This window comes from Protopterus annectens, chromosome 12.part0, assembly GCF_019279795.1.
Source record: "Protopterus annectens isolate FY-2018-M chromosome 12.part0, PAN1.0, whole genome shotgun sequence".
Lineage (NCBI taxonomy): Eukaryota > Metazoa > Chordata > Ceratodontiformes > Protopteridae > Protopterus > Protopterus annectens.
In genome coordinates, this window is record NC_056746.1 from 193,659,507 (window position 1) to 193,677,799 (window position 18,293).

The following is an 18,293-nucleotide window of genomic DNA, read 5'->3' on the forward strand; positions in this document are numbered from 1 at the left end:
CACTCACACATGCTCATGCACACACACATGCACACATACACACTTGCACACACGTGAGTGTGCACAAGCACAGAAGAAACGAAAATAAGTACTAAATCCAAGATTGCTGTGTCTCTGAGTTTTTCTTTTTCTCCAAGGTGCAGTAATCTTTGAGTTAACATACATAATAGTGGTATAAGGGGGGGGGGGGGTACAGTCTTCCAAACACAAGATGCGAAGTGTCTTGCCCTCAGCTAGAGTTTAGATAGTCATTGTCCTCTTTTTGAATTGCTGTTTGTTTCCTGAGATTATTTAGTTATGGGTCTCCAAAATTACAAAAATTATGATCAAGAAAGCCTATATATATATATATATATAGAGAGAGAGAGAGAGAGAGAGATGGATATATAGCTACATATATATATATATATATATATATATATATATATATAAGTGTGTGTGTGTGTGTGTGTGTGTGTGTGTGTGTGTGGTGCGCACCTGTACGTGTACTTGCATACATGCTGATGATGCTCCCTTAGTAGAGGTGTGGTCCAATGAGGGGAGTTGTCCTCAGATGAACCAATGAGTGTGGAAGGCAGGGCAGGGAGTGGGTAGGGCATTTAAGCCAAGACAGCCAAGCTGCTAGGATGCCCTTAGGATCCATGACCAGCCCCAGTGACATAGTAAGTCTGGGGCAGTAGGAGACAAGAATTGGAAGTAAGTCAAGAGTGGCAGGGGATGAGTTGGAAGAAATGGGGACATGGGCACTGGAGGCTGGGCTGGGAAGTAATGATGTCACGGGGGGACCAAACAACAAAAAAAGGGACTAGTTTTAGAGATAGCCATAACAGTACTTTCCTTGACCTGTAGAACTTAAATCATAGGCTGGGAATATGTTGAGCTATGAACCTATCCCTCCAGTGAGTCTTATTTATTTGTTGGTGTAGATTTAGGCCCCTAGAATGGGTGTCATGTTTGTAGAGCCACTGGTTTTGCAATGAAATAGGAGGTCAAATAGGACTGCGTCTTGTATGCTTCAAAACACAAGACACAAGTCACCTGGACCATGCAAAAGGTTACTGAGTACAGGAAGAGTTGTGCTAATCTACTGGGATAGTTGAAGAATTTAATAGCATTACTTTTCATGGTCAAAAATTGCTGTGGCCTTTTCATTTGAGCAATATGCCTGGATTTGTACACACCAAAGAGGTCATTTTATTCAATGATGGGACTGATAATGGAAGATGTTAACAAGATATTCCCTGGAAACTTAACTGGGCCAGGTAGAAGGATTTCCTGGAAACTTAACTGGGCCAGATAGAAGGATTTCCTAACTATAGTAGAAACATGATGATTGAAAGAGAAAGTTGTCCACATAAGTACCTAGTTCTCTTATGCCATATTTGTCTGCAAATGAATATCACTTATAGCAAATGAGGTGGAAGCATTTCTGTAGATGTATGCTACTATTCTGCACTTCTCTGTATTTGTCTCAAGACTAGCCCAAAAAGAAGTAGCACCACTATACACCCTTGTGAAACATCAATGGAATCCCCTGATTGGACAGATTATCTTGACTGCTTGTGTCCTTTTGTTTATCTTGCATTTTACCCTTTGAATTGCTTATGAATTGACATTTAGTGCTGTTAGTTTGTCAATTATTCCCTTATATGGAATGGAGCTGAATAGCTTAACAAGGGTACGATAAGCAATCAGCGCTGTCAGTCCTTCATTAAGTGTTGCTGTTACTTCTTCAAAGAACGGTAAATCCTCTCATACTGAATCAACTCTTTTATGCTGGTTTTCCCTAGGCATAGACTCTATACACTCTTTCCTAACAACAACAACAACAACAAAAAAGGTTAGTGGACTTAACAGCATCTATCAAATAACAATTATAAATGATGTGCAATGAGGTATGTGTGTCCATATACATCACCTAACTAGAACTCCGAAAATAGTTTCATAAGAAACATTACATAATTAATTCCATCTGCTAAGAAAAGAGTTTCTTCTGTTAGTGTGCTAAGCACAACTCTCTGGATTGTTTTTGACTACAAACTGACATGGGAATTGTCCTTGTTCTTCTATTAACATAATAATGGTCTTTCTAAGTCCCTAAATCAGGCTTATTTCCCAAGTGACAGATTCCTTAAGAGAATTGGTTTTAAACTGGATCTTTCCTAGATGGTAAAAATTTGAAGTTACTTGTAATGATTTCAGCTTCTGCACCACTTTGCATATTTCAGGAATGTTCTATATTGGTACATGAGTTATGCTAAGTGGCAAATTGCAAGCAACACACTTAACATCAGGTTTACTTTGTCTTGCAACCCAAATAATTTAACTTATCTTTGCCCTAAGCAGAAGAGCCTCTGTTGAAAAGGGAGGAAGGCTGAAGCTAGACAGCCATAGTGGGACCTCAAGGTATACTATTCATATAGCCTATTGATGGAATCACCAAATAAATTATGTTTTATTTCTCTCATCACATCTGAAAAACATTTTTAGGTGAGGAATCTTAATTGTTGAAGAATCTTTTAAGTCCCCCCCCCAAAAAGAAATAACATGGATGGCAAGCGGACCATTCACCATGTTGTCTTTACGACGTCAATAGAAGACAACTGGAGCTGCCAGTCACACTGTGACACTTTTCCACTGATATTAAGCATGGTGTGTTTCATTTCAGCATATTACACCAGTACTTACAAGTCTCTTCAAGGTAACATCCCCAGATTCACATGCCAGTGATCAAGCAATGAGAGCTGACCACTAGTGTACTACTGTTAAACCTGGCACTTCATACCTATGCCATGGCTTCCCTTGACACAGTATATCCCATCCCCAATGCTGGTTCCATTAACTACAGAACAATCTACTCTTGATCCGTCAGCCTTCCAGATGGTACTACCTTAGCAGGCCAGGGAAGCACAATCCTTCTGCAGCTCCCCAAAGAGTCATCCTATACTAAGAGGGTCTTCTTATCTTCTTCAAACTGTAATCCAAGCCTAGGAAAGCCTGTTATAAACCTAAGCACTTAGACTCCCCATAGGAGACCACAGTGGAAGATGCTTATGATAATGAGGATGCCAAATCCTCACATACCCACCGATGTCTCCAGGTTTGGATTGAGCTTTCCCGACTTCCAGGCTCAGGTGACAAAGGTTGTAACTTCCAATCAGGCTTCAGCTCAGTTGTACCTGAAAGTTCTAGGGTTAATGGCAGCAGCAGCAAGGACGATATCCCAACAACCCTCTGTGATACCTCACAGAGGAGGCTTCAGAAAGTCTGTAGGTCTAGCCAGCAATGTTTTGCATGGTTTCTTTCTAAAGGATGTCACTCTGATTGTTTAGGAAAACTCAACACAGTCGTCCCAGTCCTAAAGAAGGACCTATGTTTTTTGGACTTTCAGAGAATAGACTTTTGGGATGAAACTCTCAAGCCTGCTACCCTGACCTCTGTAACAGCCCTTAAAAAGGCTCCAACCCTCAACAGACCTACTGTTTTTTCCCTACATAAGGAGCCAAGAGCATGGGACAGCATGTCACTAATATGATGGATTCTGAATGTGACATTGCTGCAAAATGTACCAAAACATTAATGTACCAATACATTGAAAGTTTGACAACAGGCCAGTCACAGGCAAACTTCTCTCTCAGTCCTTGACTATTTTGAGCATAATGAGCCATGAGATACTCATACTTGATTTAATGTTACCCAAGGGACTGTTACAGCTATCAGATCTAGTATTGTTATTCACTGCCATGGATGGCTCTGCCAAACAGATTTTATCAAAGACACCAAGATGACCATTACAACCTCCACTTTCAAAGATCCATCCATTTTTGGTCCTCATGTAAAACTACACTTAGAAAATACAGAGAAGTAGAGCAAGGACCTCACTGCTGTGGGCAGCACTTTTCAGCTTCCAAAATACACCTTCACTAGGGGGTCTATATTACCGTGTCAAAAGACATGTCCATTGGCCACATCTTAATCTACATGGAAATATCAACCTGCTAAAATCTCGAATGGCTGAGTCAGCGAATTTGTTCCCAGGGGGAAAAAAATCACTCAGCTGTACACAAAAAAAAAACACACTTTCAAACTCTACACAACTCCCATAACTAAATACACCAACTCCGAGATCGCACTACAGTGGGGAAAAGGGCAAATCCCCGATGACAGCCAAGCGATTTTTTTCCCCTGGGAAAAAATTTGCTGATTCGGCCATTCAGGATTTTAACAGGTCAATATTTCTGTCGACGAAGACGTGTTCGGCGAACATGTCTTTTGACACAGTAATATAGACCCTCACTAGGATGCAGAAGAGCCAGGGGCAGATATGGTTTAAGTAAGGCACAGCCCAAAAGTCAACTACATACAGCTGGAATGAAGACAATTTCCCAATAAGGCTACAAAGGCCTTCAACAAAATTAAGGAAGCTGCTATTAATTCACAGGTAGACATTAGCAGTTCTAAGACCTTGCTCAACTATCCTACTCCTGAAGCAGTCAGGGGTTGTCTATCCTCCCCACCTGTCTGCATGGAAGTCATTCACCACAGACAGGTGGATAAGGACACTAATATTAAGAGGATAGAAGATTTTCTTCAGGCTCAACTAATAGTACCTTTTCTGAAAATTCCTTTTCCATCAGAAAAAATTCACAAGGCAGAAGGCATTCAACCTCCTACCAGCAACAGACATTCAGGAGGTCCCAGTGGACAACAGAGGGTTAGAATATTATTCCAGATTACATTTGGTACACGAAAAAGACAAAGGATCTCTGGCTAATATTAAGTGGATAACCAGTGGCCAATTAATATGTTGGGGCTTACAACTTCGAGTCCTAAAATGCCAAAAATTGAAGACTGAAAATACAGAAGAGTGAATATCAATCATTGACAAGCACCACAACCTGATTTTTATTGCACGATTAAGCACTTTCGTAAAGATTGCAACAAAATGTCCTCAAAATCTATTGAATATGTTCACAAATACCTATTAAATACCCCTCCCTAAAAATCACATGATCTAAAACTCCAGTCACTTGAATTCATTAATTAACTAAGTTACAAAACACTTTTAGTATAATTCAACACACTTTTTTTTAAAAATTATATATATATATATATATATATATATATATATATATATATATATATATATATATATATATATATATATCATATAAAATATTTAACATAATCATATTAAACCTATATTCAACCTAAGCTATTAAAGACAATATTAAACTTTGTAGGACATATGTTTTAAAGTGCTAGAAAGGGACACAAATTCATTTAAGCCTAGTGGTATACAAGCATTCAACTTTAATTGCCATAGGGTTTCCTTATGTTCTAACAAATCAGCCCATGGGCCACCTAGAGGATTTTTATATGCAGTGTGTAACCCAAAAAATAAAAATTCATGATCGGGGTACTTCATCACATGCTTATATAATGACTTGTTTAATTATCCGTTTTTTTATATCATTCAAATGTTCGTAGATTCTATCTTTAAATCTCTGAGTGTTTTTTCCCACATAGAAACCCTCACATTTCCTGCACATAGCAAGATAAACCAGACCTATAGACTTACAAGTACAATGAAAGGGAATTTATACCACCTGTCTGTATACTTTTGCATGTCCTCCTTCCAATATATATTTACACTGGGTACATGTCCCACATTTAAATGTACCTTTTGTCTTATTGCTCAATTCCCACATCTGATTTTCACTCTCCAGTATTTCATTTAGGGACTGTCCCCTCTTAAAAACCACACTAGGCCTGTGTCCCACCAATTCATATAGCCCTTCAAAACAGTGGAAAATTTTCCAATTGTTTTTTTAAATCCTACAAAGACCTTCATACTCCTGTGTATAAACAGTTATGAAGGAACAAGAAACATGCTCGTCATTTTTGTTTCTCTTTTCAACTCCACTAGACAATTGATTGGACCCAAGTATAGGTATTATGTTTCCATTCTTTCTTTTACCAGAAACTTCACCTAGGATTTCATTAACTAAGTCTAATGGGTATTGCCTGGCCTCAAACAACTCCACAAAATGTTTACATTCCTTAGCAAAACTACTGTCTTCTGAAATCATTCGAGCCAGTCTGACAAACTTCACCTTAATTATACCTCTGTTTTGGTGTATAGGATGGCTGCTATCATAATGCAAGAAACTATTTCAGTATGTAGCCTTCCTAAAAACAGTGCTCTGAATGGTCTCTTTCACAGGATCTTTGGACACCAATACATCTAAATAATCAATACCATTCTTACTATATTTATATGTAAAATTCAAAAAAGATGTAGTGGAATTCAAATATTGTACACATTTTTGTGTTTGTGTCTCACATGCATCCCAGGCTATAAATATATCGTCCAGAAATCATGTATACAGTTGCCAAGGGGGAATATCTGATCTATTAAAAACACATTGTTTCTCCCACTGAAGTAACACTATATTGGCAAACACAGGGGCACAGCATGCAACCATCTCTGCTCCCCACTTTTGATGAAAAAACTGACCCTCCATATATACAAAGTTGTATTTTAACACTAGTTCCAACAAGGTATTCAGAACATTCATTTCATTTGGGTTAAATACCCCAGATTCATTCAAAAAATCCTGGAACATTTCTATACCCTGGTCCTCTGGTATTACATTAAACAAATTTACCACGTCAATTGTAACAAAAACTAAATTCGGACTATAATTTACTGATCTTAATTTTGACAAAAAAATCTCAGGAATCCTTATATAAATATGCATAGTCATTCAACAAACCTTTAACTTTTTCATCTGCATATTTAGCTAGTGGATGTGTGATGGAGGTCCTACCACTAACTTGTATATCACCAGGCTTAAATTAATTTGTGTCCATTTCTAGCACTTTAAACTTATGTCCTTCAAAGTTTAATATTGTCTTTAATAAACAGTTTAGATTGAATATAGGTTTATATGCTAACATTAAAGATTTTTATATGATATATATAATATATATATTTTTAAAAAGTGTGTTAAATTATAGTAAAAGTGTTTTGTAACTTAATTAATGAATTGAAGTGATTGGAGTTTTAGATCATGTGATTTTTTAGGGAGGGGTATTTAATAGGTATTTGTGAACATATTCAATGGATTCTGAGGATGTTTTGTTACAGTCTTTACGAAAGCACTTAATCCTGCAATAAAATCGGGTTGTGGTGACAGTGCTTGTCAATGTTTCCTTTGTGTTGCTGTTGGTTATCAGTTTTGGTCTTTATGGATGAATATCAAACATCACTTTTCTCCGTTAGACTTGTTAAATATGGATGACTGTTTCCTAGCTATTACACTGGGTTGAGCTTTCCTTACTTCTAGGGAATCACTTCTTAGAACCTTCTCTAGGTATGGCAGTAAATTTTGTGAGATCTCAGTTGGCCACATCTCAGCTGCTGACATTCATTTGCTGGTTGCTGTAGGAACATCATATATTTCCTACCACCAGAAAAGATACAATACTTTTTTTGCAGGTTTAGGTGACAAGGATTGTAACTTCCAGTCAAGCTTCAGCTCAGCTGTACCTGAAAATCCTAGGGTTAATGGTAGTCACCAGTCCTATCATACTCTGTGCTGTACTTCACAAAAAGAGTGCTTCATTATACAGTCAGGATCAGTAGTCTCAGAGTACAGACCCAATGTCAGTTCAAATCAACTTCTCCAAAATCTGCACACAGCACCTTTAATGGGAAATTCTTTAGTCATCTACACCAATAGCCTGAGTTACTACAGATACATGTCTTAGTGGTGGGTGGGGGGTGGGACAAAACAATAGACAGATGGTCCAAGATGTCTGAATGTCCAAATCAAGCCTCCACATCGATGTCCTGGAAATGAGGCCATTCTCTTGTCTCTGTCAGTAGTATAGACTCCCTTTCACAGAATGCAATTGTCAGACACTCAGAGAGCATGGCAGTGGTTTGATACATCAACAGAGAAGGGTGTGTGTGTGATTGTAGTCCTGCAGAAATGCAGTGAGAGAGAATCATCAATTCCAACTGCTTTCATCTAGCAGACAGACTGAGTCATTGTCTCTTAATGCCCAGAAATCATTTCCTCTGCCTTTCTGTGACATGCATGTTGTTTTGTCTGTAGGATAAATCTTTCTGTGAACTGTTTACCCCTCTGATAAATGCAAAGTGCAGCAATTACTTCACCCTGAGTCCTCCATCAGGAGGTTGTTCCATTGATTTTGTGACATGCAACTGACACGTAGTCTTTTACACTTCCACCCACATTTCTATGTTAATAAGGCTCATCTAAAAAGCCTAATTACATAAAGCCTATTATATCCCTCAGCAAACCTTGCTTCCTCTGCTTCTGTCATATCTACTGAACAGACCCCTATGTCTGTATTCTAACAAAGCTCTATTGACTTACTGCTTGGACAACCCCATCTGGACATTCACTCACTCTGGCTAAAAAACTGACTTTTTCAGTTCTATTAGTGGCCAATGACCCTTCTTTTGCTGCATGAGTAATTCAAATAATCTCATCTTTCCAGCACCCTGTTGCATGAAATGCATGCAAAGATGCTTGGACTTGTTTCTCTCTATGGTCCACTATTAAAGGTGTAGACTCCTTTTTATCTCCTTTTCCCTGTAATTCCAGCTTCCTCTCTGAATTATTTGATTCCAGGTTGAGTTATAATTGGATCAATCTCCATCCGGCAGCACGTTCAGTTTCTCATAGAGGGATATACTCTTCCTCTTTTTGAAGAGTACTTTCCTTCTGAGACTTCCTTTTCAGGACCCTGTGCCACACATGAGATTTGCACTTCATGCTACAGAAGCTCATCTTACTCACCCTTAAACCAGCAGCTGAATCTAAGCTGAAATAGCTGTTATAGAAGACATTGGTTCTAGTGTCAGTGACACATGGCAGGAGGAGTTCAGTTCTGTCACAGTAAATATGACAAGCCCTTTTCTTTAGTACCTAGGCCCATTCCTCTGGAAAAATTTCTAGAGACATAGCCTTTTCAGGAATGCAGCCTTGGATGATATTTCTACAGCAGCTGCCTGTGCAAAACACTATAAGCAAGATGTGATGCCTAGGTCCAGGTTTTCATTCAGTGTCACTGTTATTCAGAAAATGTCTTGCTGTTACAGAAGATAGAGCTTGGTTTATCAGATGTGAAAGTTATGTACTGAATATAATAATATATTTATAAGAGTTGGTCCTTCCTATACAACATGCCCTCCCATCTTCTGCTGCCTCTGATGTAGCTGTTTCAGAGTTTCTTCTCTCACTCCTCATTCTGATTCTTAGGCACCTTTTAGCATGTCCTATTGAAAATCTGAAGAAACCTAGCACAGTGTTATGGCATGGGGAGGATGCTTAACAGCCTGAGACAGAGTTTTATTTGCTGAGCAGTCCTAATACCTGTAACATTAGCTCTGTTGTTACTGAGGATTGACCTACTCTTACACTTCTATCATTACGCTGAGTAAATACCTTTCTTTTTCTTGTTTCTTATACCAATAATCCTATGACTTATTTAATGGACTTAAATTCTGAAGTTGGTATTATGCCATGTACTGTTGAATTCTGACCAGATTAATAAAAATAATGTCATAATAGATAGCTAGAGGTACCTAGAAGTTGTGGCCTCCTTTTGCATGAATTCATGTGCAACATTTTCTGTTATGTTTAGGTTGTTCCATTTTATGAACTGGTTCCAGGATTTCAACGACTAGAGAAACACAAGATCAGGTGAGAAACAATGATGTCTACACATTTAATTGTTCATTTCATGCCCTTGTGAGTCTGTAATTGAATTATTAGTAAATTCAACTTAACTTTGAAAACAGAAAGTGATGGTAGAAGAGGACTGTTATTGTGCTTTTCAGTATATGGAGCTTTATACCATGACACTAAATATTTTTCTGAATGTAAAATATTCTAACCTACAACAATAAGGACTACTTCTCAGGTACAGTATTCTAATCCATGACAGTAAGATGTGTTTCTCATGATGCAGATTTCAAACCCTGACACTGAAGCGTGTTTCTCAGTGTACAGAGTTCAATGCCTTACATGCAACACTTTACAGTGTTCTAATCCCCTGCAACTGGGGTGTGCTTGTCATGTTACAATGTTCTAGATTATGACACTAAGCTGAACCCAAACTGAAAAAACCTGACGCTGTGCACGTACGGAGAATGCACGGCCAAACCATACACAGTTAAAACACTAGTGGCCAGCACAGAGTACACCAAGCACTAATATATGATAATTAAGACATAAATGCTTTATTCAGACCGGTTTCAGCTAACCAGCCTTCTTCAGTGAAAAAGCATTTTTGAAAATATTTAATTACATTTCAATATATACACTCCCACAACCAATAACAAACGTAGTCCAACCCAAATAATACAAATGAATTAAATATTAATGAGACAACATTATGAATCAAAAAATGGTATAAATAATAAATATAAATATAAGATTTACACAAAATACCAAAAATATTTATATACAAAGGTTTATAAACATACTGTATATAAATATAATATATATAATGAATATATAAAAAGGAATGATCTGTGGTATACATCATAAATGGTCATTAAGTCCAGGAGAAAATAATGCTCCTAAATTAATAATCCAGTATTTCTCTTTGTGATTGGCTTTGGATGAACATATTTCAGAAGTGATATTGAACTATATACTCACAGTTTAGCTAGAAATTATTTTTTTTGGTTAGTTTATTGACCCACTTGTATGGTTTGTCAGAGATTTTTTTGTGCCCATTTTTCATGGTGCCCTATTTTTCTCTGAATAGTGGTATACTGATGGCAGCTCTATTGGCACTTATATCTATAGATTTTGGGCTATATGATCTTCTGATACCCTTGGTGATTTAGTTCTGTCTCTAGTGTATGTTTAGAATATAGTATAATTTTGTTTCTAATATTTATATTGGAATCTTTTCTTGGATATCCAGCTCCTTTTTTTTTTTTTGCTTCAAATAATTGAGTTAGCCTCTTTGCGTTTAAAAACAGGATTAGTATTGTAATTATTGATTATCAACATGGGTCTGGAAAGCATTCTAGATGGGTTATGTGCCGATAGGGATGATATCAGATTATTTGGCATTGATACCAGACCAGGCAGTAACCAGAATGGTTCCGAAATTGATCCTACGGACGGATGTAACATTGCTTTTAATAAATTGGGAAAGGGTTTGAAAACTTTAAGGGCCAATACACGGCATCTTAGGCTTTTCAAAGCATATTTGAACAGAGAAATAGTACCTAGAGGCCTTAGAATTCGGATCCAGCCCTTGGTTGGTAGGTCGGAGGACACACTAACCAGGGAATGGAATTTAGCTTTGCATAGGCCTCAATGATGTTTGTTCATATTTTGACTTCACATTATCAAAGGATGATTGATATCAATGTGACAGAGGTGAAAACATTTTGTGAAGAATGTAAGAAATATGAGGTGATACCACAGTATGCCACTTCTTTAAATAAGCTATCTAAGGAGCGGCAATCTATGAAAAGCAAATATGGGAGAGAAAGATTAAGAAATTTAATAGAGACGTAACAGATTACCAAAGGGGTTGAAACTTTGAAGTATCGAGAACAGTTAGGTTTTCAGAGACCAATAGAGCTACCAGTGTGAATACCACAAGAAAAAGACATAGATCTATTCTAAAGAGAACAGAGAACCCATACACTAGTACATCAGGGGAGGAATCTTCCTACACCGATAATGACAGTGTCAGTAGTAGGGAGTCACCCATTCGTAAGAGGTCCAACGCACAGCACCCTTTAGATGGGGTAGTAAGTGGCGTGGGGGCCGCAAGCACAAACATGGGGGCAGGCATCAGTTCAGTGGAGGGTCTATTGCAGACCATCTTGAAGTAACTAGGAACATTGGCCAGAATGTGTTAAATTTATCTGATGTATTACTAACTAATGAGCAAACCCTTCTACTGAATAAAGGTCTTGGCTTTGTACCTGGATTCTTTGTGGATGAATATAGTATAGTCACTGATGTTTATCAATTTTGTCGCAGACTTAATCTCAGATTATTTTTTGCAGATAACAATACTCAAAGATCTGATGAATTCAGGTTTCACAAATCCGACTTCCAATCACCAATGAATAAATATGTTTCGATCTTTTTACAAGCAGTTCTGATGGATCTTCATTTTCCGAATAGAGAATCATCCATTTTGGGTCATAATCTTTCCTCTGAGGAAGCAGCTGCCTTGGAGCAATTTAAAAATAATCATGACATTGTCAACTTACCAGCAGATAAAGGTGGGGCTGTGGTTGTTATGAATATGGATTATTATCTAAATGAGGGTAAGGGACAACTTTCCGACTCTAGATGTTATATGTCAATGTCCATAGATCCAACCCCCATCTTTAAAAAGGAGATTGATATGTTCTTAAGCCAGGCAGTTGATGAAGGTATTATTAATGTTACAAATAAGAGTCATATTACCGTAGCAGATCCGCAGAAACAAATTTTATATTTACTACCCAAAATTCATAAGTCATTAACTCAGCCTCCAGGCAGACCAATTGTTTCTGGCATTGGATCTCTGGCTGAACCTTTGTCAGTATTTTTGACCAAATATGTAAAACCTTTATTGGCCTCAGTCAGAGCAAGGATCCAGAACACAACGCAATTTCTCAAAATCATATCAGATGCATAATTGGAGCCTCGATGGCTGATGTGCACCCTGGACGTAAAGGCCTTATATACTAGTATCCCCCATTGGGCTGGCCTACAAGCATTACAATTTTGGTTGGAGCATGCTGTCTTATATCCACCTGGCTTTAATACCTTACTAGTATGTTTGGCTGAGCATGTTCTAAACAAAAATGTATTTTACTTCCAGGGTGAATGTTATTGGCAATTGCAGGGTACAGCTATGGGGGCATCATTTGCCTCCATATATGCGGATCTGTTTATGGCTTTCTTTGAGGAATGTATGATTTATGATCCACTTCATAATATTTATCAGGTAGAAATATATATTTGGTGCAGATATTTGGACAATTGTTGGATAGTGTGATGGGCAGATGTGATATATCTGCAGGATTTTTTGGATTATTTAAATGGTAATTTGTGGGGTATTGAATTTACTCTTGCATCACATCATGATAGTATCAACTTTTTAGATGTGACTGTATATCGGATTGAGGATCATTCCCTTAGTACTAAAGCGTTCCGTAAATATCCACAATATAATAGCCTGATTCATGCATCTAGTATGCATCCCCACCACACCATCTGCAATATTCCAAAATCACAATTTATGCGCATTAAAATAATTAGTTCCTCTACACGGGAATTTGAACATGCCAGACAGGATTTATGTAACAAATTCTTGGATAGGGGATATAGGGAGTCAGATATTGTACTTGCCAGTAATTGGAGTTGTGCTCAAGGTAGAGACACATTGTTGGAATATAAACAGCATAAGCCAACACAAATGGGTGAAAATCGTAGATTTGTAACCACTTATGGACGTAATAACAACATCATCAGAAATGTAATTGATACACATTGGAACATTCTTATGGCCAATGACCAACTTAGAGGATACCTGGGCCCCAGATGTCAATTTTCTTACAGACGTGGAAGGACTTTAGGTGCGCATTTCTCACACTTTAAACATAAAGAGAGTGGAGGAGCGGTGTACAAACAACTGACAGTGTTGGGGGATCAGTTATTGAGAATGTTTCCTTGTGGACATTGTGGGTCATGTCATTTCGTGATTAAACTTAAACAATTTACCAGTGCTAATACCAGTTGGGTGTATGATTTAAAGGTGTTTGGTAATTGTGCTAGCAGCTAGATTATATATCTGGCCACATGTAAATGTTCTGCCTTTTATGTGGGCCAAACGTCCCGATCATTGAGAATACGGATGTCAGAACATAGAAGTGATGTCCATAACAAAAGGGAGACAAATGCCCTATACAGACATACCATCAAACATCTCAGTGCCGAATTTAGATTCATGTTAATAGACAGAATCATTGGTGATAGGATTAATCAGCAAGGTTGGCATACCATTTTAAATCACAAAGAGAAATATTGGATTATCAATTTAGGAGCATTATTTTCTCCTGGACTTAATGACCATTTATGATGTATACCACAGATCATTGCTTTTTATATGTTCATTATATAGATTATATTTATATACAGTATGTTTATATACCTTTGTATATAATTATATAATTTTTTTTGGTATTTTGTGTAATTCTTATATTTATATTTATTATTTATACCATTTTTTTGATTCACAATGTTGTCTCATTAATATTTAATTCATTTGTATTATTTGGGTTGGACCACATTTGTTATTGGTTGTGGGAGTGTATATATTGAAATGTAATGGAATATTTTCAAAAATGCTTTTTCACTGAAGAAGGCTGGTTAGCCGAAACCAGTCTGAACAAAGTATTTATGTCTTAATTATATATTAGTGCTTGGTGTACTCTCTGCTGGCCACTGGTGTTTTTACTAAGATGAACCCCTCATGGTACATACGTGTGGATGTTTCATGTTACTCAGTTCAAAGCCATGACACTGAGAGCATCCCTCATGGTACTAAGTTCTAACTCATGATGCTGAGTTTTAGTTCTAATGTACAATATTCTAGAACTCATGATACCAGGGTGTGCTTTTCAAGGTGCTGAGTTCTAACCCATGACACTGAAGTCTGCCTCTCGTGTTACAGGGTTCTAAACCTGATATTGAGGAGAACTTATAATCCTGACACTGGGGTATGCTCCAAATAGTTTCTTCTGGTACAGTGCTCTAACCCATGACAAAGAAACGCTCCTCTAACAGAAGAGAGTTCTAACCTTAATAATTAAGTGTAGCTCTCATGATATGGTATTCTAACCCTTACCTTTGAGATGTGCTTGTCATGGTACAGAATTCAAACCAATATCACAACCACAACAGAATTTTAAACCATTTAATGAAATGTAATTATCATAATACAGAGATCTAACCCTGATGCTGAGATGTACTTGTAAAGACACAATGTTCTAACCAGAGCTGTAGCAAAGTTACTTGGCACCTTGGGTAATCCCTCCTATTAGGTAACCCCCAGACTGAAGTCCACAGAAAATTCCTGTTGGAGCTAAGGACCAATAAGAATGGTCTATGTGATAAGAAGGACACATTATGTCTCTACATAGCTCTTTTCTGTATTAAAAACCCCGTTCACACAGTTGATTGAGCAGTATTTACACTTAAAAAATTCTTCAAGCTGACCAAAGAGCTATTATATATCTACATAATAGCTCTCTGCTAATCTGTGTGAAACACCTTTGCTAAACTCCAGGAAAGAGGTATAGCTGCTCTATCTGTTTGCTATAGTTCCTAACATATAAACACTTACTGTCAATTGTAGCTGCACAAATGACCACTGATACAGCTTGCAGAGACCAGTTGGCACCTTTTCTGCAATGCTGACCTCGCACCCTGACTCCATTGACCAGGTGCAGCTGCCCCCTCTTCCTAGAGTTTTAGTTCTAAGCCATGACACTTAAGGTATGCTTCTCACTGTGCAAAACTGTAAAGGTGTGTTTCTTACAGTACAGTGTTCTAACACTCTCAGTGAAGTATGTTTGTCATAGTTCCAGTTTCTAAATGTGACACAGTGCTACGCTTCAAATGGTACAAAGTTCTTCCCTGGATAGAGAGGTGAATGACTTAATACAGCAGAGTTCTGTAATGTCCGAATGAATTGCAAGAACTACATTGATTCAAAGATGTAGCCTAGCTTCACTAAGGGTTATATTCGGAACGGGAACTGTGTACCACATCACATGCAACTTAGCTATAGCTCATTACCATTAATGTTATACGCCCCATGTACAACATGCTTCTTTTAAAAGTTTTTAAAAATACACAGAGGTTATGCACTTAATATAATGACAGATTTGCAAGTTGAGGCCATTCTCTATAACAGCTTGACTATAACAACACTAGATGGCATTAAGACTACTCAGCAAATAAACATTTCCCAGATGCTAGCTCCCTGTCTCTATTCAAAATGGCACAGAGTTCTATCCCATGGCTCCCTATCAGAAGTGTGATAACTTTTGGTGTGATTTACAATACTTTGACAAAATAAAATGCAACTTAAATTTTCCACAGCTCAAAACACTCTGGTAGTTATATATACCAACAACAAGATCTTACCCCTCGGAGAAGGGGAGTAATCTACAGTTCCACAGCTTCAGATTTCATGCAGATCTATTTACCTCAGTCATGCTTACAATGCAGAGTTCCACGGGTCACAGTTATGATCCTCAGATTTTGAATGGGCACTCCTGCTTCTTATTGCAGTGTTATTTTATACTGTTTGTGCAGCCCCAACTGAAGCTAAACTAGTGAATGGTATTACTTTCCAGTTTATTAGCGGACATATTCTTAATGTTATCATTTTCTTACTTCTATAAACTCGTGAGTACTTCCCCATCATTACTTTTGGTTCTTTCTGGCTCTTTTCTGTCTTTACTTGATACTTAATATTTATTTCTTTACTTTCCTGCTTCATCCGTTTTACAGTATTACCTTCTGTTCTCTTCATCTAATTTTCCTGTTTTTGTCCATATGTATTTAATGAAAGTATAATGACCTCTTATAAGTGACCTCTTTTCTCCACAAACCACATTTAATCTTTTATATTCTTATTTTATACATCTTGTTCTATTACAAGGTATAAATGTATTTCATTTCACATCTGTACTCTCACGCCTTACAAGCCACCCTTTATGATAATGAAGACATTCTTTTTCTGTTTTTGTAAAATAACATGCCTGTATCCTGACTCATCTATAAATTATCTAGGTAGGTAATATTGTCATTCAGGACAGCAACATTTTAATCTTCTATTATCAAGACAGCAACATTTTAATCTTCTATTATCATCAATTCTCCACAGCTTAAAACAGACTATCACTTAGGTAAAACAGAGCATCTTTAATTTAGCCAGAATACATTTTTAATAAAAAAAAAATCACATTTATTGGCTTCCAGTTGGCATTGATCAATCCACATAATCATAAAGCTAAAATAGCTCTAGGCTTCTTCTTCAGTATCCATTTCAACTGGACATAAATTTTTAAGCTCTTATCTTAAAGTCTTATAGATATACAAATACACATATATGTATTGCAGTACTTCACCTACTGAAGTTATCAAATACCAGGCCCTCCACCTTTAACTCCCATACCCAAAACTTGATCATAACAGGTTTAGTCTGTACAATTTTCTTACTATTTCACATTTCACATATTTCTCATCTTATTTTTCTATGCTCCTCAAAGTTAACTTATCTTATTACATCACTTGCAATGTCTGTGCTACCATATAGATGTACTCTGTCATCTAGTTCAACTGGAATCATACCCCATAGAGTAGTATTTGTCCTTTTCATGATAATTCCTCTTAAGAATGGTGATTCCTTATCAGTGACTATAAGCCCTCAGTCATCTATCAGACAATCCAGTGCCTGGCCTGCTAACAAATGGCAGCTTATGCTGAAGCCAGCTACTTTGTCTGCTCTGCCACTCCAGCCTAGATATACCAGCCTTTTAATTTTTCTTTCTTTTATCAATCAAACTTGAGTTATTATATGACTTCATAATAAGATTCCCTTTTCTTATACATAGCATTAAGAAGGCATCCCATAATCTGCTGCAGCCTCTGAAGCACTCACCCCATCAGGCACCCACCCATCTAAAGTTAGTGATACGTGAACTGTCAAAATAGCAAATCAACTCACTTCCATCTTTTCAAAATATATCATGAATGTACCACCAGTCTATCTCATGCCCCTGCTCCTACCAGCTTGTGATCAAGTCTGGCCATTTGATAACCAACCACTTTCATTCCTTATCGTATGGAAGGCTAATTAAATTTAAATTATATGTTAAACCTCATGCAGCTTTCCATCATCCTTTAAGGTGGAAGGCAATTCAGCATGGATAGCATGAAGAATTATACAATTCAAATATCATTTCATTCCATGCTCTATCACACCACCAATTATTCAGTATAAACTAAATTTATTGTAATTTATCCTAATACTTCCCCTCAGAAAAGGATTCTGTCAAAATGACATACTCTGTTAACAGGGAAGTCATTTATTTTCATTCAATCTGACCATACTAAATCCTTTATTTATCTTAGAAAACTATTTTTCTTCAGTTCATATATTTCTGAACATGAAGGCAATAACATTTATCAATTGTTATCATGCCAGTG

At 37.2% G+C, this 18,293-nt stretch overlaps 1 protein-coding gene across 2 annotated transcripts in view; it reads left to right on the top strand.

The window, feature by feature from the left end:
- The window catches only part of LOC122816443 (mucin-12-like), a 401,780-nt gene that overhangs the window by 54,573 nt on the left and 328,914 nt on the right, over positions 1–18,293 (top strand). For both annotated transcript variants that reach the window (XM_044089236.1, XM_044089235.1), the window contains exon 6: positions 9,685–9,743. In XM_044089236.1, coding sequence (XP_043945171.1) covers positions 9,685–9,743 — 59 coding nt within the window. The remainder of the gene's footprint in view (positions 1–9,684; positions 9,744–18,293) is intronic.